Source organism: Platalea leucorodia (assembly GCF_965183815.1).
Source record: "Platalea leucorodia genome assembly, chromosome: 5".
In the NCBI taxonomy this organism is placed as follows: domain Eukaryota; kingdom Metazoa; phylum Chordata; class Aves; order Pelecaniformes; family Threskiornithidae; genus Platalea; species Platalea leucorodia.
The window spans coordinates 1,484,504-1,510,551 of NC_138827.1; the positions used below are offsets into that span (position 1 = coordinate 1,484,504).

General features: G+C 53.5%; 1 protein-coding gene across 1 annotated transcript in view; it reads right to left on the reverse strand.

Moving 5' to 3' along the window:
* Window positions 1–811: 811 nt before the first annotated feature.
* The window catches only part of RAB40C (RAB40C, member RAS oncogene family), a 41,092-nt gene continuing 15,855 nt past the window's right edge, over window positions 812–26,048 (reverse strand). Inside the window, exons 3-7 of the mRNA XM_082311726.1 lie at window positions 20,837–20,897; window positions 18,764–18,824; window positions 7,253–7,330; window positions 6,454–6,676; window positions 812–3,904 (exon numbers count right to left, since the gene is read on the reverse strand). Of these exons, the coding sequence (XP_082167852.1) occupies window positions 3,624–3,904; window positions 6,454–6,676; window positions 7,253–7,330; window positions 18,764–18,824; window positions 20,837–20,897 (704 nt within the window). The 3' untranslated portion in view covers window positions 812–3,623. The remainder of the gene's footprint in view (window positions 3,905–6,453; window positions 6,677–7,252; window positions 7,331–18,763; window positions 18,825–20,836; window positions 20,898–26,048) is intronic.

Below are 26,048 nucleotides of genomic sequence, written 5' to 3' on the forward strand. Positions count from 1 at the left end.
CTAGGGAAGCGAGCAGGCAGGGGAAAAGGGAGGTCAAGGGGAGGTGGGATGGGAGCGAGAGAGAAAAGGATCAGGCAAGAAGTCTCCCTCCACCCCAGGAGAAACCCCCCTTCCCCGGGCTCCGGGCCCCAGCCAACGCCTCCGAACGCCAGCCCCAGCGACCCCCCGGTGGTGACACCGCACTGGTGACACCCCACTGGTGACACTGGTGCCCTGAGCTCCCTCCCTTTCCCCTTCCCAGGTCACATTTCTCCCAGGCTGACCGGCAGCTTGGGGCAGCCTGGGTAGGATGGGCGAATACTGCTGCGGCCCTCGGTCCTCTCCGCCCAGGATCTCCCCGACCCAAAGCGGCGATTCGAGGCTTCGACCAGCCCCGCCAAACCCGGCCCCGCGCACCGGGGACTGCGCGCAGCCCCGGGCCCGCCGCCGGGCAGCCTGCCTCCCTCCAGCCACCTCCCACGCTAAAGGCCTTGCAGGCTATTCTCTTGTCCTACAGCTCCGCTACCCAAAAATCAGCAATTCTGGGAGAATCAAGCCTTTAATAAGAGCAGTTTTAGCTTCTGCATTTGTAGAGAAGGGCAAAAAGAACCCCAGAGCCAGGACTTGTGACCCTAAGACCCCCAGGCACCGCAGTCCGAGGTTCCCGCGAGTCACGCTGAGGCGGAAGGGGCCACAGGCGCCTCCAGCGCCGCGGGGCCAAAGCCCCGGCTTCGGGCAAAACTCCCCCCTCTTCCCTTCAACCTCTTCCCAGCCCCCGGGGAAAACTGATACAACTTCTCCACCTTTCAACTGGTAGCTCAAAACGGAAAAAAAAAAAAAAAAAAAGACTTTAATTTATACAAAACAAAACCATATATAATCAGTTGAACAACATTGACTGTACAAAGGAATAAAAAAAAAAAATAGTCCAAAAAACCAACTCGGGAATGGTACAAGTGTTGGAGAGCAGCTACAGACTAGTGTTGACATCAGATGCAAAAATCTTTTCCTTTTAAATTAAAAAAAAATAAAAATAAAAGGTTTTCGCTGAGCAAACGCTCCAGGTGAATCGTCCATCCTCGCTCCGGACAGGGTCTGTTGAGACTTTTTACGGTGAGAAGAAAAAAAAAAAAAAAAAAAAAAAATCAACCGCAGGGGAAAAAGCGTGGGGAGCGTCACACGTGGCAAAGCCGAAGCAGGCGGAGGTACGGCACGTTTTGCTGGCCATGCAGCAGCTCTGTGATTTCAGGAAGGAAACCTGCGTCCCTCTTCGCCCCGCGCACCGGGAGCCGCCCGGCGAAGGGGCCCCGCGGCGCCCGGGTGAGGTTTTCCAGGAGAAGCGGCTTCGGCGGTGCCGGGGCGCATCACCTGTCGGCCGTATATCCCGGGCTGCTGAGCCAGCGATTGTCTTCTGCTGCGTGTTAAGTGATGGCAAACAGGTGCCAGCCACCCCAGACAGGTTCTCGAAATCCCCTGGCCTCTGCGCCACCACGCCGAGCCCGGCTGCGGCTTTGCTCTTGAGCCAACCCACCACTACAAAGGATTCTTCTCCCCCCTCCATCTGCCTGGGGTTTAATTCCCTCCTCGCTCATTTGAGCTGGGCAATAAAGCACGCTCGAGAGGAGCCAAGAGACCTGCCCCCGTACTGCGTTTTGTTCTACAGAGCGGGGAGGGGGAAGGCTCCTTCCCCTCCCCGGGCGGCTCAGAGGCAAGGGGAAGGAGACGTCCCCGCGGAGGGATGCGCCCCTGCCCACTGCCTGAACAAAGCGGGTCCGTCGGCCGCGCGGGAGCCGCTGCGGCTTCATTCTGCCCACGCAATGCCACAAGCTGCTCTGGGGGGGAGAAGAGCCAGCCCAGGCCTCGAGGAGTTGCTAACACCAGGAGGAAGACGGCAGCTCTGTGCCGGCTGGCTTCTCGCTGGGGAGACCGGCGAGCACAAGGAAAAGCAGTTCACTTTCTATCACGCTACTCACAATCCACACGTCCTGACCGCCTACGAGAATCTGTCGACACAGCTTAGTCCCACTGCCAAGCCCCGCTTAGCTTTTGCGGGAAGGGCTGGGCGTTAGTTCTAAGTTTCCAGGTGAATTTCCAGCACAGATCGGCCACGGGACGAAGCCAGGGGAGCGCACGCCCTTGCTTGACACAAGACCTTCTCCCACGGCACGTGCAGGTCTCAAGCTCTTGCCGCGGAGCACACGTGCCCCTCTCAAACCCAGGAGCAGTCCTACAGAGCAAAGCAGCTCGCTTTCCCGATTTCCTGGCGCTGCCACGAAAGCCGAGCGCATTCGCCGCGATGGGTCCTGGGGATCGCTGTTGTCCCACACAAACTTTTCACCTTCCCAGTCCCGGCTCCTTCACGCTCCAGTGGGAAAAGCTCCTTCTGTCCTTTCCCCACTTTCATCCAGGAGGAGCCGCAGCAACGCTAGCTCGGGCTGAACGTCTTTGGAAAAGCAAAGCAAGAAGCAGCCAGGATTCGGGGGCTGTCGCACGGGGTGGTGTCGTGTCAGGGTCCAGAGGGCTGTGTCGTGGATGGAGGGCTCTGGAAGTGACGGCCGAGGCTTCGCAGCAATAAGGGACAAATTCAGCCCTTTCCCTCTGCTTTAGGCGCGATGCTTCCAGCCTCTGCTCCTCGGTCTGACCTCAGAGCTGCCTCTTCGCCCTGCCTGCCGAAAACAAACCCCGAGACCCCGGCCTCTCCGCTCTGCCCCTCGATCCACTTACATCCCACCCTGCCTTCGGCACTCACAAGTTTTAGGGAATGATCGGAGTAAAGCAGCTTGGGGTACGTTACACACGAATCGGTCTTTCCTTCTGCATATGTAGTATCTAAAAAACACCCAGCACAAGCCCAGGTGGTGATTGAAAGTCTCTTAAAGCATTTCTATATTTTCATCGGAAAATCCTCCACTTCTCCCCTTTTGCTGACACTGGGAAAGTTAATCCAGTGCTTGTATTTACATGGCTGCATAAAATTTTCCCTGACTGCTTCTTAAAAAAAACCTTAAAAAACAAGTGAGATATATATAATATGTATAATATTTACATAAATAAATGAAGAAGGCAAGCAGACTGCTTCCTTCCCCTTTCCAATTGGCCAACTCTTGCCTCGCTTTCTTTGTTTTTGGCAACGGCAGGTTAACATCCCGGTGAAAACTGTCTTTAGTCCCCCGTCCCCGTTTCTTTTTTTTTCTACATCCAAGGATCACTATTGCACCAGCAATCTGTTCAGGAGTCTAAGAGTTAAAGTTGCAGCACAGACTCTCCTTGCCTACTCCCTTAAGCCTCTCAATCTTCCATTAAATCCATTTCTCCATTGAGACTGGATGAGCTTTTTTCCCTTCCCCCCTCCCCAACCCGGCAGCTGCTGAATTTTCCACCCCAGGCCGAAAGGCAAAGCCCAAAGCATTCTTGGAGGGTCACTTGGCAGAGTCCTCTCCCCGCCAGCGCGGCGAGATCCAGCCGGCACCACGCTTCCTATGCGAAGCCAAAACGTGAGCACATTCCCAACGCTTGTGCGTGCCATCAGAAAAGCAACCGCGGCCCATCCGAAAGGATCCAGTCGAAAAGGGTTAAGTGTGCAAACAGCTGTACATCGGTGGGTGGGTGTGGATATGTTAGAAGCTCACGGCGCGTCCATCCTGCTAAGAGATCTTGCAGTTGTTGCGTGAGCAGTTCTGTGGGGGGCTCTGGGGCGGACGAATTGATTTGGATCTCTTCAGGCTGTTACCTTTGCTGCTGCTCCCGCCCGCGCTGCTGGCCAAGGAATAGGACCGGCCGTGCATCATCACCGCGTTCATCCCGTTGGCCATTGAGAAGGATTTCAGGTGACTCTTGATGGTGACAGGCAATGGCAGCTTGTCAATGAGGTGGACCGGGGTGCAGGAAACGATGGCTCGGCAGCACAGGTCCTGTAAGCTGAACACTGGTGGGAGAAAAGACCAGACAGTCAAGGGCCAAGGGATTTCAAGGGCTGCCTTCTGCCTACAGCTATGCCTTACGCTGTGCAGTTCCTGCTCCTTTGGGGAGAGACGCTAGTAATGATTGCAGAGGAGCCTTGAACAGGAGCAGATTAGTTAGGACAAAAGCTTAGGAAAGTCCAGGTAAGCCCTCCTTAGAGGTTAGTGCTTTGCGAGACACCAGCTTTGGTGTCAACACGGTGCTTAGACATTGCCACCCCTCCTCTCTTGCACAGTGCCCGGGACTGGCAGTGCCTTGCTGACGATCCTGCCAGGCACTTGGCTTCTCAGGCCATCGTTTGGCAACCAGAAGGACGTGCCCAGGGAAGTAGGCAAGAGGGCCAGCAAGCCCTGGAGCAGGGTCTCGCTTGGGACCTGCTCGGGGAGCAGCAGCCACGGGGCCAGCTCTCTGCAGAGCGCCTGCAGCAACAGAGATCCCACCAAGCCAGAAGAAGGCTCTGCCCTTTCAGGCTTCCCAGCGCCCTCTTAGCTCAGCGTCCACCATGAGCCGGCTTTGGGAAGTCTGCTTGGAGGGGATTTCCCAGCAAGCGGCCACACGAGGGCACGCTCTCACCTCCAGCCTGCCGGGAAAGCCACGCTGCTGCTCCCCGGCAGGCAGCAGTCACAAGTCACAGAATCACAGAATCGTCAAGGTTGGCAAAGACCCTTAAGATCATCGAGTCCAACCGTTAACCCAGCACTGCCAAGGCCACCACTAAACCATGTCCCTCAGCACCACATCTCCCCGGCTTTTAAATCCCCCCAGGGATGGGGACTCAGCCCCTGCCCTGGGCAGCCTGGGCCAGGCCCTGACAGCCCTTTGGGGGAAGAAGTTTTTCCCAATACCCACCCCAACCCTGCCCTGGCGCAGCTTGAGGCCGTTCCCTCTCGTCCCATCGCTTGTTCCTGGGGAGCAGAGACCGACCCCCCCGGCTCCAGCCTCCTTTCAGGCCGTTGCAGAGAGCGAGGAGGGCTCCCCTCAGCCTCCTCTTCTCCAGGCTGAGCCCCCCCAGCTCCCCCAGCCGCTCCTCCCCAGCCTTGTGCTCCAGCCCCTGCCCCAGCCTCGCTGCCCTGCTCTGGCCACGCTCCAGCCCCTCCATGGCCGCCTTGGGGTGCGGGGCCCAGCGCTGAGCACAGCATTCGAGGGGCGGCCTCACCAGTGCCCAGCGCAGGGGCACCATCACCTCCCTGCTCCTGCTGGCCACACTGTTCCTGATACAAGCCAGGATGCCACTGGCCCTCTTGGCCACCTGGGCACACTGCTGGCTCATGTTCAGCGGCTGTCGACCAGCACCCCCAGGCCCTTTCCCGCCGGGCAGCTCCCAGCCGCTCCTCCCCACGCCTGCAGCGGTGCCTGGGGTTGTTGTGCCCCAAGTGCAGGACCCGGCACTGAGCCCTGTTGAAGCCTCTTGAATCTCATGCAGTTGGCCCTGGCCCCTCACCCAGATCATCAATAAAGATGTTGAACAGGACCGGCCCCAACACTGAGCCCTGGGGACACCACTGGTGACCGGCCACCAACTGGATTTGACTCCATTCACCACCCCTCTCTGGGCTCGGCCGCCAGCCAGTTTTTAACCCAGCGTAGAGTGCACCCATCCAAGCCGTGAGCAGCCAGCTTCTCCAGGAGAATGCTGCAGGAGGCAGGTTCAGAAGAAATCTAGCGACTGCAGCCCAGGTCCTGCTCTCCTGCTCGCCATCCCTCCACAAGCTGGAGACAGCAGCATGGCAGCCAGGTGAGGGGTGGGAGCCCTGGCAGGTAATTTGGTGACTGGGGCTGGCAAACAGGATTTTCCCTCCCTCATGAGCAGGAGCTGAGCGTCCATATGAAGGCAGGTCACCCCCAGAGTGCAAACCTGCTGCTACTCAGCTGGCACACTGCTACCTCCAGCCAGGAACGCGGGACTTAAGACTTATGTTGCTTCAAACACGAGAGGCTGAGGTGTACTGCAGACTCTGCTCACGGTTTGCCACACTGCAGCACACATACCTGGCTACATGGAATACCCCAGCCCGCTGCTCTGTGCCGACAGCAGGGCTGCAATTTAGTCCCTTTCAGCTCTGGGGGCTCATTCTGCCTCCACGTCTCTCCAAAAACAGGAGACACAGGCTCAGGCAAGGGTAAGGACAGAGGTGCGTACGCTGGGATTCATCCCACGCAGGCATCTGATTGAAGTGCTTTCAAGTTGTGAACTTAATTGCCCTCAGCCTCATCCAGAATAAGCGGAGAGGTGTAGGATGCCCCAGAGCAATTCAGATCCTAGACATGCTGAACTGCCTTCTGGAGCTGCCCAGCCCTCCCCGCTGCCTGCCGGGTTCCTCTGCTAGTACAGGCAGCTCGTGGTGGCTCAGCTTCAGCTTGTCTGACCCGAGGCATTTCTCTGTGTCAGGTGCTTTCAGAATCCACAGTTACTAATAAACAGGCCTCTCACCTAGGCAGGGAGTCCTATCCCTCCATTTCAGCCCAGACAGCTCTCGTGCCTTCCCCACATGGAGCACCTTCCATGCTACTGACCTCTGTTGGGTCTCCAGATCTTCTCCATGCCGTGCCGCATGAGGACGATACGGGACAACTCCGTGAAGGACTCTATGACGTTGAAGTTGCACAGGGGGCTGACCTCAAAAAATGTCATGCAGTTCTTCTCTGCGTAAGCCCGGGCCTGCTCTGTTGGCACCTGCCGCTTGAAGGCGAGGTGAAGCCTGTTTCCCACCAGGATCCGAGGGACACCTGGGGCATGCTTAAAAAAGGAAAGAAATGGAGAAATCACGGCTTGTCCTTCGTAAGGGCAGCCTACAACCCGTATTCTGCTTAGCTGCAATAGCAGCGAAGGGCAAAGAAATAGAAGCTGCTCTGTGACCAAGAGGGACTGCCAAAACCAGTACTACATGCTGAGGAAGACTAATTTATCCCCTCTACAGTCCATTTTAGAGGGAACCTTCTTAGAGGGAACCTTCCTGTCTTTCTTGGCCATTCCCAAGCCCTTTCCTGTTATTCCAGATTTATACAATCATGGAGGGCAGACGCTTATCGCCATACTTTGCTTATTAGCAGACTGCCATCGTTTCCTCTCCCTAGCAGAGCCATTCTTGTCCCTGTATCAGAGGTGGCACCTCAGGTGGCATCTCCACAGATTTTCGCTATAGACCACTACACGTGTTCTTCCATTCAACTCACCTCATCTATATCTCCTTTATCCATTGAGACAAAATTGAGACAACAGGTCTGTACTAACTCAGTCCTAGACCATTAGGGAAGTTCTAGGCTATTAGGGAACATCCTAGACTATTAGGGAATGTTCTTCCATTCAACTCACCTCATCTATCTCCTTTATCCATCGGTCTATCCCATCGAAGGACCAGCGATTAGTGATGTCGTACACCAAGAGAATTCCCTGGTGGAAGAAAATCAGGAGCGATCAGGAAGTTTCAGAGTAGGCAAACTGCAAGGGAGACACACCTGGAAGATCACCTCCGTACGCAGAAAGCAAAAGGCTAAGGGGCAAAACATTGCTCCAGCTTGCTTGCTAGGGCAAAAATTGAGACAACAGGTCTGTACTAATTCAGTACTAGACTATTAGGGAAGGTTTGACTCCTGTTTTTGCTTGAACATCCCCTAAATAATTTCCAAAGCAGCAGTCTCTACAACGGAGGAGGAGCTGCCTCGGTGACTGCACCTGGAGCAGCGAGGCTGCACAAACACACCTTGCTGCCTTCACAAACCTGCTACAAACGCACTGAGGCAGAAACAATCTTTTTCTTTTCCTCTTACGCAGAACAGCTGCATTCAGTGGTAGGACGGTAGCAGAACACGATGAAGTTAATACAGCACACCCATCTTCAGCATGTTTTCCCTCTCCAGAACCTGTCTCATTCTGCTGTCCCTCTGCTGGCAGGGAAGAAGTTGCGCGATGCCAATAAGCAACACGGCGTCTCTGGAGGACAGATCTCATGACCGGGACCCACGCTGGGCTTTGCTGAAGGCAGTTGGCGTTGCTAATTGTCACTGCCACACCGGCAGAGAACACACACAGCACAGCAATGCTGGCGAAGCCCAGAGGGTCAGATCAAAGGTCCTGCTGAAGGACCTTTCCCCCTGTCCTTTCTTCTGGAAAGAGAGGTACCTACGGCACCCTCAGGCCCACATCCATCTTCCCTAAGCGCCACCCACATCCGCGACTCGCTTCCCAGTCACCTCTCAAGCTGCAGCACAATGATGCTGGCAACCAGGCCAGGCACAACTCAAGCAGGGAAGATTGCGTCTGCAGCCGTGACGACACGGAGCGGCACCTCCGAGGGTCTCTACCCTCGCCCCAAGCCCAGCTAGCAGGACTCGGGACCACGACCAGACTGCTAGCCACCACTCAGGTCCATGGCAATTCTTAACAAGTGAGCTTTTCCTGAATCAAAGTATTTCTGAGGACAGACACAAGGAAAGTAGGCTACGCACGGCCCTGCAGGCACACGAGTCAACGCGTCAGGAGCTGCCTCTCCGTACCAGTTGGGCACATACAGCATTTAGAGAATCACAGAATCATAGAATCGTTAAGGTTGGAAAAGACCCTTAAGGTCATCGAGTCCAACCGTTAACCCAGCACTGCCAAGCCCATCTACACCATGTCCTCGAGCACCACATCTATCTGTTCTTTAAATCCCTCCAGGGATGGGGACTCAGCCCCTGCCCTGGGCAGCCTGGGCCAGGCCCTGACAGCCCTTTGGGGGAAGAAGTTTTTCCCAATACCCAACCCAACCCTGCCCTGGCGCAGCTTGAGGCCGTTCCCTCTCGTCCCAGCGCTTGTTCCTGGGGAGCAGAGACCGACCCCCCCGGCTCCAGCCTCCTTTCAGGCCGTTGCAGAGAGCGATGAGGGCTCCCCTCAGCCTCCTCTTCTCCAGGCTGAGCCCCCCCAGCTCCCCCAGCCGCTCCTCCCCAGCCTTGTGCTCCAGCCCCTGCCCCAGCCTCGCTGCCCTGCTCTGGCCACGCTCCAGCCCCTCCATGGCCGCCTTGGGGTGCGGGGCCCAGCGCTGAGCACAGCATTCGAGGGGCGGCCTCACCAGCGCCCAGCACAGGGGCACCATCCCCTCCCTGCTCCTGCTGGCCACACCGTTCCTGATACAAGCCAGGATGCCACTGGCCCTCTTGGCCACCTGGGCACCCTGCTGGCTCATGTCCAGCGGCTGTCGACCAGCACCCCCAGGCCCTTTCCCGCCGGGCAGCTCCCAGCCGCTCCTCCCCACGCCTGCAGCGGTGCCTGGGGTTGCTGTGCCCCCAGGGCAGGACCCGGCCCTGAGCCTTGCTGACCCTCACCCCGTGGCCTGGGCCCATCGCCCCAGCCTGGCCAGGGCCCTCTGCAGAGCCTTCCTATCCTTCAGCAGATCATCCTCCATCATCTTAAGCAGCAGCCCTTCTGCAACTCTCCCATTATTTTTCTGACTTCTTGTCACTCTTTTCTTTGCAACCAAGGGCATTTCAAGCGACAAGAGGCACTTTAAGGTTACTTCACAGAATTGCACCTGAAGATGCCTTGAAATGGGAACTACAGAGGACCAGACGCGATCTCGCGCTGCGAGAGGAGGCACCCCAGCTGGGAACGCAGCGCCGGACGGAAGGTAACCCAGCAGCAGTGAGACGAAGCTAAGGGCAAAACAAACCAGCCTGAGCTAGACACCAGAACAGCAGATCGTTTAGCAGCAAGCTCGGCAGAAGCAGACGTCTCTGAAGCAGGGGTATCCTCCAGGAACAGCCGCCCTTACAGCAAGTCCCCAGCGCAAGCAAAAGAGATCTTAAGTTGGCAAAGGAAAGTCTCATCTGGCAGCCCAGTCCTCCCTAGGAGATGCCTAGATACAGCACAGCGAAGGAAGGAGCTGACAAACTGCCTAGCATCTGTCCTGGTACAAGCCAGAGACTCCCAAGCACCCTCATGTACCAGTGGAGCGGCTCCTTTATTCCTTGAAATGGAAGATCCACTACACAGATGTGAAACACAAACGACCCGGTCCTCCTGAAACCCAGCTTTACGATATCTGCTGCTGCCAAAGCCCGTGATGAGCGGGGGGAAGCCTGTACAGTAAACCTCAAGTTTATGAAAAAAATAAACATCAGCATGAGATCTGGAGCACACGGGAATGATAAACGCCAGGGCATGAGAGCCACAAAGGCACTTGGATCCTCATAATAAAGTCACGTCTTGAGCCGGCACTCGAAGTGTTCCCCCCACTTGGAAAAGCAGCGTTTCCCCGAATGTGCTGGGTGTGCCTTGGCATCGTTTGCCTTTCTCTCACAGCGCTCTCAGAACAAGCAGCTCTCACAAAGCCTGCCCAATTTTATCGTTTTTAAAAGTCTTGGTCAGAACAATTCTGATTCTTGAGCTTTATCCCCAACCTCATTGCACAGCGCTTCCATCCCGGGTGGTCGCTCTCCGGGGGAAGCTTGCTTCTGCTGTCCTCCAACATCTACGCCTCTGCGTTTGTACCATCTGCAGAAAGGCTCAAACGTACAAAATAAAGTGCAGAGGGTACAAGAGGCAAGTCATGCAGGGTGGGCTGGTTTTCATGTTTGATAGCCCAACACGAAGAGCGAGCCCTTCACAGCTTGGGTTTGAGGTTGTCCCGAGGGACCCGACGATGAGCCTTCACCACTGCAGAAGCACGTGTGGGGTGGGGGAGCGGACGCATCGCCTGCTTCCTCCAAGGGAAGTCTTGGGCTTGTGTCTAGAGTCCGTAAGCTTTTGCAGAGTCATTTCTAGAACAGTCAAAAAACTTCATACTCAAAAAGAATTGGAGGTTGTTTTTGTCTTGGAGGAGGGAATCGGTTTCTCCTAGGTGTAGATAGGAAAAAATAAGAAGGAAGTAATAATTTTCCATAATTAAAAAATCCACAGAACCAGAAGATACTGCTTTTCAAGAACCAAATCAAGAAATACCAGGATACATCACATTTTAAGTGCATTAAAAAAAAAAAAAAAAAAAAGAAGAGACTCTGCGTGTTCTTTTCATTTCTGTTATATTTGTTTTGACTTCGAGCTTCCACGGCCGCGCGTGTGACTGAATGAGAGTCAGGGACCAACAAAGCAAAGAGTTTGATGACCCCCTTCCAAGACAAACTGCCAGCAAGTTAAATAAAGTCTACTTATTTTACTTCTGGATTGACAAGTTCCTTTAGCCAAGAGAAACAGACCCAAAACCTAGTTTGCGAAGACTGCTTCTGCCAGAAATATGCTCTAGGAGGAGAGAGTTTTTAAGTTTGCTGGCAGCTGCAGCCTGGGTCTTCTTTAAATAGGAATAAGGATAAAACATCGGCAAAAGCCCAGCTCCGGAGCAGGGTGGAAGGTCAAGACCGCGATATCTAAACGCAAGAGACAACACCCTGTCTGCCCGCTTACTCTCCAAGCCATAACACAGTTCCACGCGTGCACATTTCGAGTTTCGATTGTCCAGTAAAGCTTCCCAAAGGTCAGAAGACACCAAGGCCAAGTTGTCTAACGCCTTGCTTCGCTCCCCATCCTCCCCAGCATGGGGATTAAGACCAGCTTTACTGTGACTCCACAGAAGATGGGGGAAGCAGTCTTAAAAGCCTCTGGCCAGCTCATGGTGCCGCCAGACAACGTCATGCTTCTTTCAAGTAGCACTGGCGTGCTCCAGGCACCGCGTTTCCAGAGCACGCACCGCAAATACACTTTGTCATCAGCATTTTCTCCCCTAGAGAGAAGGGTACACAGACATGCACGCAGACAGGGAGCTGGCTCCATTTCTGTAGACAGTTCCAAGTAAGAGCTGTTAGGGTTTGTTGTTTTTTTTTTTTTTTTTTTTTTTTTTAAAAAGAAACCTCCTTTGGAATAATGTGCACAGAATTTTAATTTACTCAACTAGACAAACGAACAGTTTCCCATTTGCAGCCTAAATTGTTCTCTAAGTGCCTAGATGGTTGTCAGCACCGTAACATCTCCATACCTCCCAATTTTTAGTTTCACAAAGCACCTCTGTAAGCGTTACGCACCCCAGGTTCCCACAGCATGAAGTGAAAAGCTGCACCCTCAGGCTCTCAGACCGAGGGCATTCTGGAGCCCTCAGCGACCCTCCAACAGCCCTTCTTTTTCTCCTCAACCTGCCTACAGGCCTCCGCGTGAGGTGGAAGACGACCGGACTCGGCCCTAGACCTGTCTCGAGTCTTTTCACAGTTGATTTTCAAAGTTCATTTCCACTGTTGTTGTTCCACGCTACTGGGACTGGCACGAGCCTAAGCACACCAGCGACAGAAATTTCCACGAGTACGTCGTCTAGCGAACAAGGAACACAGCGAGATCATCTGTTACTGCATCCAGCAGCACATGTGGACACTTACTCTGCCAAAACCCAAACCTGTTTTCAGCAGGAGCTTACACAAAGACCTGTCCACATAACCAAGGGGAAAAAAATAAATATCATCCCTGTCTGCTTGCTGCAGGTTTAGACCAGGCTTATAGCAATAAGCTATAAGCAATATAATAATAAGCAATAAGCTCTTAAAGGTGAGAGAAGCAGCATGCTCACCCACCAGTGCAAAGCAGACTTCTCCAAAAAGGCTTCTCAGATGCTTGAGGAGCTGGATCTCCAGCCACTCGCACAAGCACGCAAGAACATGTCCGGGGGCTGCACGACTGCCGAAGACTTCAGCCCAGCGCAGGCAGATGACAGGGCAGCCAGGAAAGCGGCACTCGCTGCTATTCCCCACCGATGGAAAAAAGCTGATGCTGAAGAAGCCTGGAAGACCCCCCTAGACTGGATGTCTCTGGCCCGCAGGATGAAGTAAACCATAAACAAAGATCCAGTGCTGACAGCAGCCAGAACACTTTGTCTCTCCTGCCTGCTCTTTCGGAGCTACGTTTGGCCATGGCTTTCCAGCTGGCGCCTCAGACCTTGGCCCATGGGCAATTACACCCTGCTGCCAAACCGTTTCCCAACAGCATCACACATTGGGGGGGTTTATTTCTCACTGAGCTTTTGATAAACGTTTCGGCAGGCAGGGCAGGTTCCTCCAGCAGCTGGGCAGCCCCATCAAAATGACCTGAGGCAGGTAAGGTATTTGCAGCAACCAAGAAAGCCATAAGGTAGAGCAGAGCCTACATCTCAGCCTGCTGAGCTGCTAAAAAAGCCACCACCTTCCTGCATACTAAGAAGCCCTGAACAGGATCAACAGCAGCTACTCAAATCACCTGCCTAAGCAGAACTCAACAACATTCATTATTCTGTTAGGGCTGCAGCTTTGCTGCAAGATGGGAGCATTTCTGAATGCTTAGGGCTTCCTGTGGATGGCCTGAAACTATTCATGAAGGGCCTCCTGTATCACACGGTCTGGGAAATGCTGGCAAACCACATTTGCAGAAACAGTTTAAATCCCTGGCACACGAGGACATCAGGAATGATACCAGCACTGCTTCTTCCTTGCTAGATCAGAAAGCGCCACCACAACCCTCTTTCTGCCCTCTGTGCTGACTCTCGGAAGAGCTTGCATTTGCTCACAGCAGCCAGAAGAGCCACAGCCACATGCAACAGTTGAGATCAGCGTGCCAGCTCTGCTGTCGGTACGATTGAGACCTTAAAGCCAAGCAGAAAAAGTCAAAGAGCAGAAGTCCAAGAGCAAAACGAAAGATTTCTGAAGCACCTTTAAGCATCAGTAAATCCCTTTCACCATACACCACACTGCGACAGTTGATATAAAAATCCTTCTGCAACACGGCAGGCTCCAGACTCCCCGAGTTTGTTCTGCAGGTGGCAATGCTACTGGGTTTCCATCTTTCATGAAATCATAGAATCATTAATAGTGACCCTCCCCTGGCCCTGCAGTCACCGCGCCGTGGCCTGCACGCTCTCCCTGCCCCACCGGTGCCGAGGCCGGTGCTCTGCTATCCCAGACACGACCGCTCCTCTTTTGCCCTAGAGAGAGACCCGAAGCGATGCGGTCAGGACCCGCAGGCCCAACAGACCCTAAGAGAGAAGGGACGATGAAAGCAGCTGTGACAGGAGAAGGGAAACTCAAACCTCAGGGAAGCAAGAAGAGAAAAGGAGGGGGGTCCCAGGCACACCAGTACCTTCAGCCAAGGAGCTCCTTGCATCCCTAATGAGACCAGATCAGCTGGGCAGGGCAGGGGGGGACAGCGAGAGAGATCTGTGATCCTCGCAGCAAATCCTTACGCAAACGCGGCTGGTCCGCCTTGGCTGAAAGAAGGGACTGGTCCTCATCAAGGACAGTGAAGCTATTTTATTTTAGATGTTTTCAAGAGAAAGAAATTCCTGCCGAACATGAAAGCCACATGGCTACGTACCCCGGCAAATGGTGTGGAGTCTAAACTGGGGAAGGCACCGAGGTGCTCAAGAAGAGTCCTGTCACCGGGGAGGGACTAGCCTGCAGTCCAGCCTGAGCAAAGCACGAGGCTGCGCTGTGGGGGAAAGGAGAACTCCCGAGAAGGTCTGCTCCCTAGTTGGAGACTGTTTTTCCACTTTGCAGCCGCTCCAGGGTTTACTTCGGAAGATTCAATTCTTATCACTACACTTGAGAAACAATAAGATGTGTGTGGGAAAGTTGGTGTGCGTCCCTTACTCGAAGGCACTTTTCATACCAAGCACTCTTAAGCACTGGCCATTCAGATAGACTGTTCTGTCACCCCTGGAAGGGCCGCCAGGTTCACAGAACCACAGAGTGCTTTGGGCTGGCAGGGCCCTTCCCAGCCCATCCCGTCCATCCCCCTGCCAGGGGCAGGGACAGCTTCACCCAGATCAGGGTGCTCAGAGCCCCGGCCAGCCTGGCCTTGAAGGTTGCCAGGGATGGGGCATCTCCCACCGCTCTGGGCAACCCCTGCCAGTGCCTCACCACCCTCAGCGTAAACAATTTCTTCCTTCTATCCAGGCTGCATCTCCCCTCCTTCACTTTCAAACCCTCCCCCCGTGTCCTGTCGCTACAGGCCCTGCTAAAAAGCCTGTCCCCCCCTTTCTTGTCGGCCCCCTTTAAGCACGGCAAGGCCGCAGTGAGGTCTCCCCGCAGCCCCCTCCTCCCCAGGCTGAACCCCCCCAGCTCTCAGCCTGCCCTCACAGCAGAGCTGGGCCACCCTCGGAGCATTTCGGTGGCCTCCCCTGGCCCCGCTCCCACAGCTCCATGTCCTTCCCGTGCTGAGGACCCCCGAGCTGGACGCGGGGCTCCAGGGGGTCTCCCCAGAGGGGGCAGAGGGGCAGAATCCCCTCCCTCGCCCCGCTGCCCACGCTGCGGGGGATGCAGCCCAGGAGACGCTTGGCTTGCTGGGCTGCCAGAGCACATTGCCGGCCCGTGGCCAGCTTTCCATCCCCCAGCACCCCCAAGTCCTTCTCGGCAGGGCTGCTCTCCACCCCTCCATCCCCCAGCCTGTGCTGACACCGGGGGTTGCCCCCACCCAGGTGCAGGACCCTGCCCTTGCCCTTGTTGAACCCCACGAGGTTCACCCAGGCCCCCCTCTCCAGCCTGCCCAGGTCCCTCTGGATGCCATCCCGTCCCTCAGGCGTGTCCGCTGCACCCCTCAGCTTGGTGTCACCTGCAAACCTGCCGAGGGTGCGCTCGATCCCGCTGTCTGTGTCACTGATGAAGATACTGAGCAGCACCGGCCCCAGCAGGCTGGTGAAGCCAGCCTCCTGCTCTCACAGCCACCCTGTCAGACTCCTCTTTGGAAACTCAAGCTCCCCTTGTGCTCCTTACGGGACGCTCAGTTCAGAGTCTCACTCCTCTACTCAGCGAGAGCCTTCTGCTAATTTTCGGTGTGAAGGTGCTCGTGGCCAGTTTATACCCAGCCGTTCTTGTACAAATATCACACTGTACTTTAAACAGACCTTTCCCCACCCTGGCGTCTCTCTTCTCTGCTGTATTTATTTATTCTTCCTGAGCTTTTGGCTTGTTAGGTTAAGGAAAAAAAGCTTTCTCTCTTGCCTCCAGCTGGATTTGCATCAGGCTTCCTACAGTGGAAGTCTTGAAGTCTGACGATACCAAGACAGCAGAGAGGAAAGCAGACGGCTGAAGCAAAGAAGTCAGTACAGCATGCAGCATTAAATACATCTTGAAGAAATAACAGACCTTGGGAGCATTTTGTCTCTTTTCCCCTGAGATCGCACTGGGTTAAGTTGTCTTTATGCTAAGGCTATGCCAGAAGAAGTTAGCTTCTGCATACTGAAAATAACTGGAGGTGCTGAAGTCCATTCTTGCAGTCACGCAGGCATTTGTTATTCAAAACAAACAGTCCTCTCGCCTTGGTTAACCATTAAGAGTTTAAATTAAGATATTTTCCTCTTCCATTGAAAGACGTGGCGAGTTATTTAAGAGAGACAGTGTCTGTATTCCTGCTAATGCAGGAATATTGCTGTATCGCCGCATGGGAGCCAGTCACCTGATGCTGAAACCAATCTAAGTTTTACTCCAAACCACCTGGAGAAGACGGTACAAGGATCCTAGCTACCAGCCTTCAAGAGGCACCCACTTTTCACTGTGCCTTCAGAGGGCAGTGGAGATACTGCACTTGGGAACTACCCCTGCTCCTACCGGGCAGCTTGCTGTTTAGGGCCGTTTTGTTGGTTTTAAGGGTAAAGGTTGACTATTTTGGCATTCAGGACTGAGGCATCACAACAGTACTTTGGAAGAGGGATTTGTTGCACAAGCAGAATGCAGGCTTTGAGGTGGAGGCACAAGCCGCACCTTGCTGCGTAAGCGCGCGCCATACCCCAGCATTCAGCAATAAAGCATTCACGTGAAAGGTCCCTCTGCCTGGCTGATGAGGTTTATTGCGAACGTCCCTCAGGCTCCTTGGGAGGGGGAAGCAGATGAGATGGACGAGGCAAGCCTTGGAGATCTTCAGGTGACAGTTCCCAAAGCAATACTGATAAATACAGCAGAAGGGCAAGATGTTGCTTCCAAAGCAAAGAAGGCCAAGAACTTCATTTTGAGAAAGCAAGATAAAAGCAATCTTCAGTTTCAAACCTAAGGCCAGCCAGACACACGACACCTTACGGCATCCAGTGTCAAGCGTAGCGCCTGGGGAGAACAGGCTGCGGGACCCCGAAGGATGGGCTCTGCCAGCGCCTCGCAGCTCCGCTGCAGTTTCTAGGCAGATGCGTACCTGTCTCTCCATCCGATTCAAATATTCTCCTCGCTACTTGTTTCACCTGTCTGCCCCAGCTGGCTGTATGGCGGCAGCAGCTATGCGTTCTGGCACGTGGGTGCTGGCTCTGCTGGGTGCAGCCCTGTGGAGACACAGCCCTTGCTCCGAGGAGCTCACGGTCTACACGAAGGGGAGAAAGCCTTCTGTGCAGCAGTTTGGAAAAGCAGGTCACGCTGCAGACAGGGGTAAAAGATCTCGAATGATATTTCTGGGCACGTTAGTTGGGAAGGCTGCCGCTTTCTACTCCCAGTTTGATTTGGGCATCTGACACAGCGCATCTCAGAAAAAGGCTGACCACAGCCCAGTTATGTGGTCATCAGAAAACCACACTGACCGATTCTGTTTATTTATAACTGGTAAGGGAAGGGACACGGTCTCAAGCCCACAGGTTATATTCGGATTGGAGCTCTAGATTTTTCTGAAATGAGGGCAGAGGGCAGCTAAAAGATAAGCTCGCGCATGGGACTGAGCGTGCGAACGGGAGATCCCGTACTCATCCGCTGCAGAGGGCACGCTCCAAGGCTCCTTGCCTTGCACCTCTGCAAGCACCAGGAAATTGGCCTCTGCTTCGAAGGAGCTGCCTCAAAGCCATCCGCAACAGCGGAGATGTGCGCAAACAAGAATAAACGAGACGCCGGAGCAGATATCAACAGCACATCGCAGGCGAGGTGCTCTCATGTCTACAGCACAAGAGAATTTGCAGGAAGTCTTAGAGAAAGAGAGCATGATGGATTTTGCCAGTTAGCAAAGCAAAGGTCTACAGCTACAAGGAGCAAAAAGCCAAGAGCAATAGTGGCAAGAGCTTGAATAAAAGTGGCAAAGTTTCCCAAAGGCTGGGAAGCTGCCAGGATACTGGCACAGTCCGGAGGTTGATATATAGCTTCCGACACTTTGTGTCTAAGAGAGGAGGAATTTTCTCCAAAGTTTTCCAATTTGGAAACAAAAGGGAGAACACAGTAGTTCCTTTAACTCAGGAAAACTATCCTGGAGGGAGCCTGTCACGTTACTAAAAGGATGACACTAAAACTGTAAGAAAGCACTGTTAACTAACAGCAGTTTTTCAGAGGAGCACAAGATTTTTCTGCTGCTCAGAATCGAGATGCTATTCTGGAGCAGGGCCCAAAGGAGAAACTCGAAATGCAGCGCTCTGTCTCATGTCTGAGGGAACGTACTTCACGATCCAACTGAGCTGCTCTAGTTTCAAGTCTGCATCAAACACGCAAGTAGGAGCCACGCTATTTTTGGAACTGACTCGAAGGCAACACGGCCTGGAAGAACTCCACTGGGAAAGCCAGTGTCATATTTAAACAAATCTGACAAACCTCAGAAAGTGCGAGCTCCCGCATTAAAGCTGAGGCAGGTCTAGAGCTAGAATGGCCTTGTCCTCTATAACCCCCTCTTCTCAGCCCTTCTCTAGAAACTAATACCGAATATAGCCTGTGACAGACCTTTTCTGTAGCAGTCTGGGAAAGTCTGCCATTCGTTCCCCTCTCTCCCACCATTTCATAAAAACAGAATACCAGGAGCAAGACGACCTGCAATGCCTCTTGGCGTTTACATACATCCCATCCTTTTGATACGTGATGTGCTTCTCTTCAGAGCTCTTTACTACGGCATGAAAGGTTTTTACAGCCTGAAGGAAAAGGATGTGTGCCCCATCAAAGCCCTGAGAGCAGCACCTACCTGGGCTCCTCTAGAGTAGGATCTGAAAATGGTGCAAAATCTTCCTTGCCCTGACGTGTCCCTGCAACAAAGAAGAGTAAAGTTACAGCTGTGAAATTGGGGGAATCAAATCCCATACTGCACATCTCCTGTTGGACTTAAAAAAAAAAAAAAAAAAAAATCAGCGTTGATCTTGTCAGACCTTTAGAACAGGCGTGGTACCCAAACTGCTCCGCATGGTGTTTTTTGGGAAGAACCGGTGTGTGCATCACCACCTTTGGTTACAGTCAGACACGCTCCAGAGGAGAACAGCGGACCGATCGGAAAATGAACATAACGGCTCAAGAGAGGAGAAATCGTCTTGCACTATCAGTTTCACTTATTTTTCCGAACACGTTTTAACCAAAAATGAAAGGAAGTATCTTTATTCCCAGATCTCTGACAGACAGACAGACCTGGTTGATCATACCTTACAGGGAGCTCAGGAACAGGACCAGGGAACGGCATTTCTGGCCCACTGTGACAGCAAGGGGCTACTCAGTCGCTACCGTTTGTCCTCACTGCAACCCTTGACATGGTGTAAATAAGTCTGACGACATTACCAGCACCTCTCGGTGCCTGTGGGAACAGCTGGGACAGTAAGCCAGAGCCCAGCACGCTGATTTAACCAGCACATACTGAAATGCGTCAGGGTAATCAGAGACACGATAGGATGCTTGTCACATCTATTCACTGGGCCAGGATAAAAGACACATTAATGAGCGGTGAGAAGGCTGATGAATCCCTCAGCCCCAGGTTTGCACCAGCTAGATGAAAAAGGCAGTGACCTCCAGTTCAGGACAGTCGTTCTTTCAGCTCTAAAGCTTTCAAGGATCATATTATTGGTCACGGATGCCAATCTCACAGTCTGTGCTTAAATCTCCTTCTCCCCCGACAATCAAATATTGGGTTGTATGAGAAAAGTAATGGTAAAAGATTACATCAAGGCATCATAAACCAACGCTATCAGCTGTTCGGGTTCTGTGCTGGCTCTCCAGCTCAAGACTTACAGGATAAAAAGAGAGTTTCAAGAGGGAAGCAATAGGTAACTGCACACTTGGGGCTGAAATGTTAAAACAGCCATCTTACAAGAGAGACAAAAGAATATAAGCAGCACACAAATGTACAAGCTAGAAGAGATAAATTAGCTGCTTCTGTTCTTTTGTAAGAAAAATGAGGACATTCAGCTCCAGAGAGCAGGGGTGCAATTAAACCATGAAACCATACGCTGCTGGAGTCAGTCACTGAGGCTGAGAAAATGGCGTTGATCCCTATTTAACAATTGACACAGACTACTACCGTTCCTGCTACTTGATACAAGCGCTGGTAAAGCGGCTATTTAACTTCGTGTTTTAGGGCCTGTGTCATTCCCTACTAGATCCGGGTGAAACCCGGAATGGGGGCAGGCTACCCATCCTTCCCCTTTCATCTAGGGGATTGCTGCGGCAGCTTCTCAGCAGGTTAAACCTCAGGCAGAGCTCGGCCAGAAGGACTCCAGGTCTCCCTCCAGTGCTGACAGATAAGGCAGGGGTCACCCATCCCATGCAGCTTTCTCCCATCTCGGGTCGCTCCAGTGAGTCCTGCTCTCCCGGGGATTACCATACTCTGACACTGTCAGGTCTATTCACTGCTCTTCTTTTAATTTTCTACTCAAGTCACTGAAAAATATCCAGCTTCTGTAGGGACTAAGAGCTTCACCCATTTTTTTCCTCCTCCTTTCCTGTTCTCTTGGCTGTATTTCTCATCCTAGGATTTCAGGAAAATCCAGTATTACTTCCAGAATAATACTGTTCCCTCAGTGACTGAGAGCTGTATGGGAACACGGTCAGGTATGATGCAGAAAGACTGAAATCGGACCATTCTAGCAAAGAACAGCATGCTGCTCGATTAACAGAAAGGGGTCTGGTTTGCTAGAATAACTCACTGGTGAGAACAGCTAGCAAGCCTCCCCGCACGCCTGGGATGCTCCGAGCTCTCCGCAGCTCAGTACAGCATCCCCCTATCGCCCTGTCACCGGTCCTGCGCTCGCAGCCGAAGCGGCTCAGAAACACTCACCAGAGCTCCAGCTTGACCCTTCTGCCGTCCAACAAGATAGTAGTGGTCTTGTAGTCAATTCCTGAAAGAAAACCAATAAAAGGCTGAGCAAACACTGAGCAGGTCTTCAGAGACAGACAAGAAATCTGCTCTGCCCACCCAGATCCATCACTTCACATTTACAGAAAGCGATGTTTTCTCCCCCTTGCTGTATCGCGTGTTTGTGGAGGGCTACAGAGACTCGATAGAAACAGACCTCTGCTTCGAGGCAAAGCCCACTCTTGTGCAGCTCTCTCCCTCCTCCCTAAAAATATAGTTAACCCCTAGATTGCCTCTTGCTTCTCCATGGTTGGATAGAACCTGTTAGGACTCAAGCCGTAGCAGATTCAGCGGTCTGTAGCATTACCCCAAGTGACTTTGGGGGGGTGAGCCAGAGAGACGAACAATGTAGAAGCATCACCGCTAAGCCAGCCTGCAGACCCACCATCTCTCAACAACCACCACTGCCCGAAGCATTCAAAGGACATTTTGGGAGGCGGGCGATACTGCGAGCCTGTCCAGAGAATGCTGTTTCTTCTTCCGAGCAGCTCCCAGGTGCGCATCATACAGGGTCGGGTAAGGCAGAAAGCGTTCCCCCTTTACCAACAGCTGGGAGCAGCACGGGCAACTGCTTTTCATAGAGCCGTGGTACCAGAGCAGCAGAAGACCCTCAAAGCCACAACACCAGGCTGTGCTGACAAGCGACTCGCTCGCACGAGGGGTGCCCAGCATCTTCAGATACGCAAAGGGTTTGTTAAAAACTGGGAGCCCGTCTCTCACGTTCAGGCAGAGAAGTTTAAAAATGGGCAACTCCACTTGCAAGCAACACGTCCAAACGGAGCCGAACACGCTGCTCCCCGCGGCCCCGGGCACAGGAGGGAAGAGGCAGGGCTGCACCTCCCACCTCCTTCCCCAAAGCCTGGGCTCGGGAACCGCCACCGGGCACCAGGCGCCCAGGAAAAGCAGCTTCTCCGCAAGCTCCAGTTATTAACCTTCAAGTGTATTGAAGTTGATTAAACAAAGCACCACGCACCTTTACTGCACACCCACTAAAGCATAAACTAATTTACAATCGTCTTTAATAAAGCAGAGTCGCTACACTCTGATCTGATCAACTTTATTTCTCCCCTCTCCCCAACAGGTACCCATATCAAAACCCCGCCCTTGCGTTACGACCTGTATTTCCCTTTTCCTGCACGGAGCACGCTGCCCTGATAACCAGACAAGTTTGTCAATAAAGCAAATGGATTTGTCTGAGTCATCAGCAGGAGCTCCCTGTTAGTGAGAAACAAATTATATTTCAGCCTTCACAGGGTGCTATAAAAGGCAATAAAGATAATTATCTTAAATTCCAACTATTTCCACTGCTTTATCACAGAAAATAGACAGTTTACGTTTTACCCTCCTCCAGAGACAAGTGAATGATCTGTGTTTATTTTCAGGCGGATACAAATCTCCCTCGTCCCCAGGGATGGCGAGCAGCAGCAGGAGCAAGCCTGCTCCGCAACCGGGAGGGAGCATCCAGACATCTCCCCCGCCCCGTTCCTGAACCAGGACCAGCCCCTGGCACAGGCTGACGGGCCCTTAGGGAGGGGGCTAACGGGGCTCACTGCCCTCTTTCAGGCGCAAAATCCCCAGAGACTCTGCTCCACACAGACCTGCCCCATTTCACGTTAGGCACAAGAGCTCCTGCAGGCAGGGAGTCCTCAGCACCCTCCGTGCCAGCAGCCCAGGCGCGCGGACGGAGCAGCTGCCTGCAAGCACCAAGGAGGGGGAATGATGACGCCGTTTTCGAGGCACAGAAGTCACCGTGCTTCCAAAAATGCTGCCATTGGGCGACATAAATCGCTCGACTATCAGCTCTTAAAAGTGAGAGAGGTTCAGTTGGACTGGAAAGAGAAGAAAACTCGTTAGTGGAAACACCAAACACACCAACCCAGAAATGCCCTCGGTAGGCTCCCCGCTCAGGAACTGCCCAGCCTGCACCCCCAAGACAGGGAACGTGTTCCCCGTCACAGACATCCACGGCTCAGGCACCGGAGCAACGCTTTAAATACCCGTTCCCTCCATGCCCAGCTGAAACTGCACTAAATGAGAGTAATGCCGGCCTGTGGGCAGAACACCATGGCCGTGACCAAAGTGGGCAACCACCAGAAAACAGCACTGGAAAATTTCCTGAGCTCCTGCTGCAACTGCTCCTCACTCCAAAGATGCTCAGGGAAAATAAACAGGCAAAGTATCACAGAATCATAGAAAAAAAGACCCTTAAGATCATCCAGTCCAACCGTTAACCCAGCACTGCCAAGTCCATCTATACCATGTCCTCGAGCACCACATCTATCTGTTCTTTAAATCCCCCCAGGGATGGGGACTCAGCCCCTGCCCTGGGCAGCCTGGGCCAGGCCCTGACAGCCCTTTGGGGGAAGAAGTTTTCCCCAATACCCAACCCAACCCTGCCCTGGCGCAGCTTGAGGCCGTTCCCTCTCGTCCCAGCGCTTGTTCCTGGGGAGCAGAGACCGACCCCCCCGGCTCCAGCCTCCTTTCAGGCCGTTGCAGAGAGCGAGGAGGGCTCCCCTCAGCCTCCTCTTCTCCAGGCTGAGCCCCCCCAGCTCCCCCAGCCGCTCCTCCCCAGCCTTGTGCTCCAGCCCCTGCCCCAGCCTCGCTGCCCTGCTCTGGCCACGCTCCAGCCCCTCCATGGCCGCCTTGGGGTGCGGGGCCCAGCGCTGAGCACAGCATTCGAGGGGCGGCCTCACCAGTGCCCAGCGCAGGGGCACCATCACCTCCCTGCTCCTGCTGGCCACACTTGTAGCAGGATGCAGCTCACAAGCGCAGCTCTCCCGTAGCTGTGCAGGACGGCCATGGCTCGCTGGTGCCAGAACACTCGCATCAGTCACAGAGGCCCTTAAAATCACAGGACTCGCCACAGCAGCTAACACCAGCACCGGCCACCTCACAGCTGGTACCTCACCGTTTTACTCCCAGTAGCACACAGCAGTTTCCCAAGCAGTAGCCCAACACATACCCCTCCCATTTACAGCTGACAAGGAAGCCAAGCAGCCCAGCTGGCTTTCCTAGGCCCAGCCTACAGCTCAAGCTCAGCCTTGGCTTCCCCCTGGTCCCAGGGACCCGGGGACAGAGGGCCACAGCAGCCGCTAGATGCCACCATTGCACAGAGGCTGCTGGCAGCGTGACAGCACCAGGGCTGCTCCTCTGCCTTTCCCCTTCAGGCAGCTCAGACGCCAATAAGTTAAGGGAAGTTTTTAAAATTTAATTTCTGTAGTTGACAGGGTTTCCCCCACCTGAGCGCACCTCTGCTGGCAGCCAAGTACAGCTCATTTCGAGACTGACATTTATTCTCTACCAGAACGTGCTTTGATCCCCCGGAAGGGATGCGCCGCTACAAACCCCACGCGATGCTCCTGCGGCGCAGGCAGCAGCAGCAACCAGCCACCTCGCTGCCAGCAGCTGCCTCCGCAACCCTGCCCGGCCCTCGGGGCACGCAGCACTGGGGGAAAAGAAAATAGTCTTGTTTAAAGCTTATTTTATATCAACCCATCTCTTTCTTGACCAATATCTAGCATGATGCAACAGAATGAATGAGGCTTGGAAAACAAGTCTGGGCTGTTCTCGCTAATTTTGCATTCAGGCCGACTCCTCTGCTATTTTTCCAGTCCTGCTTTAGACTCCTACTTACGCTGACGCCATCTCAACCCCGCTTCTCAAGCAGCGAGCCGACCTGGCGCAGGGCGCTCTGCGAGGCGACCTGCTGTCACCCAGCCTGATGTCAGACGCTCAGTTCCCCTCCGCAGAGCTGGGTTTCACGCTCCCGGGCAAGACTCCAGGGAATTCCAAACCTTTATTTCTTTTGCCAGTTGGTATAAGGAAAACCTAAGACAGCAAGCCATTTTCCCATGGGAATAGGCAGGACGTGTCATAGGAAACTCTGACCTCTTCCAAATTACTCATGCAGAGCACAGCACACTTCGCATCAATATGACCTGAAAAAAAACCCACACCCCATCTCAGCTTAGTTAAAACTTAGACTTTCACCTGAAAGATTACACCTGATGTGACCAGGAAAAGTAAAACCCCTCCAAGAGAAACGACGATTTTCTTCCAGCACTTGATACTACGTTGTCAGTCCCCCCTTCCTCTTGGGAATTCCCAGCGCGGAGCACGGCAGCCCTCCGCCCTGCCGAGCTCCGAACGGCGCCTGCACGAGCAGCAGCACACCCCAAACGCAACGGAGGTGGCAGCAGGCAAGCAGACAGCTGCAACTGGAAGCTGCATCGGAAAAGGTAGAAAGACAAGGGAGATGCGCATTTCACGCTACGCATGGGCTCTCCCTTTAAACACATTCATATCTCAGGAAAATTGCTTTAAATAGCTCAAGTGCACAAGGCTCTATAAATATTTACTGCTGTAAGCACAGCAGCTTCTCGGCTCTGTGTAGGTCTTTGTTTTAGGGAAAAGGAGGCAATTTCACAGTTGCAGCCTCTCAGGATGACTGCCCTAACGCCTGGGCAGGGAACCAGAAGGGTCGCCTCCCCTTAAAAAGGCGGATTTGAGCAAAACCGGACAGCAGTAAGAGCAGCACGTGCCTTTTTCCTCCTTCAGCTTTCCAAGGCGATCCTCACTTCGTGCGGGGGCGAGCGTGATCCCAGCTCTCAGTGCGATGCCGGAGCCAATACTGCGTTTTAGGGTACTGGTCCAAATCAAGTGTCCTCCTCCAGAGATGCTCTAACGATCCAACCCCCAGCCCCCAGCCTCCCTGCCCCCATACAAACACCAGAGAGGCACAGCCGGGACTCGCCCTACGTTAAAGCAAGCCACCAGCAGGCTTCCCTGCGACCCTCCTCGAAGGCTAGGCTGCCGCCGGCTGGCACCAACATCTCCAGTTTGCATCTGCGGTGTCTTTGAGAGGAACATAATTTATTCACAAATCTGGGGCAGAAGACATTTCAGGTGAGGCTCAAAAATCTCTTCCCAAAGGAGATAAATAAATAAATAAGTAAAAAAAACCCAACGCACTCAAGCGAGGCTGATAGTTTTAAGACAAGCTTGCTTTCCTTCCAAGAGACACTGCTTATCACTGAAAGCCATTTACAGTTTGCGTGAATCAGACTGGCCAAAGATGCTTTTGCCACCTCACTTCTTAAATGGACTGTTTTCTGCTTGTGGGAGCTCGGAATCC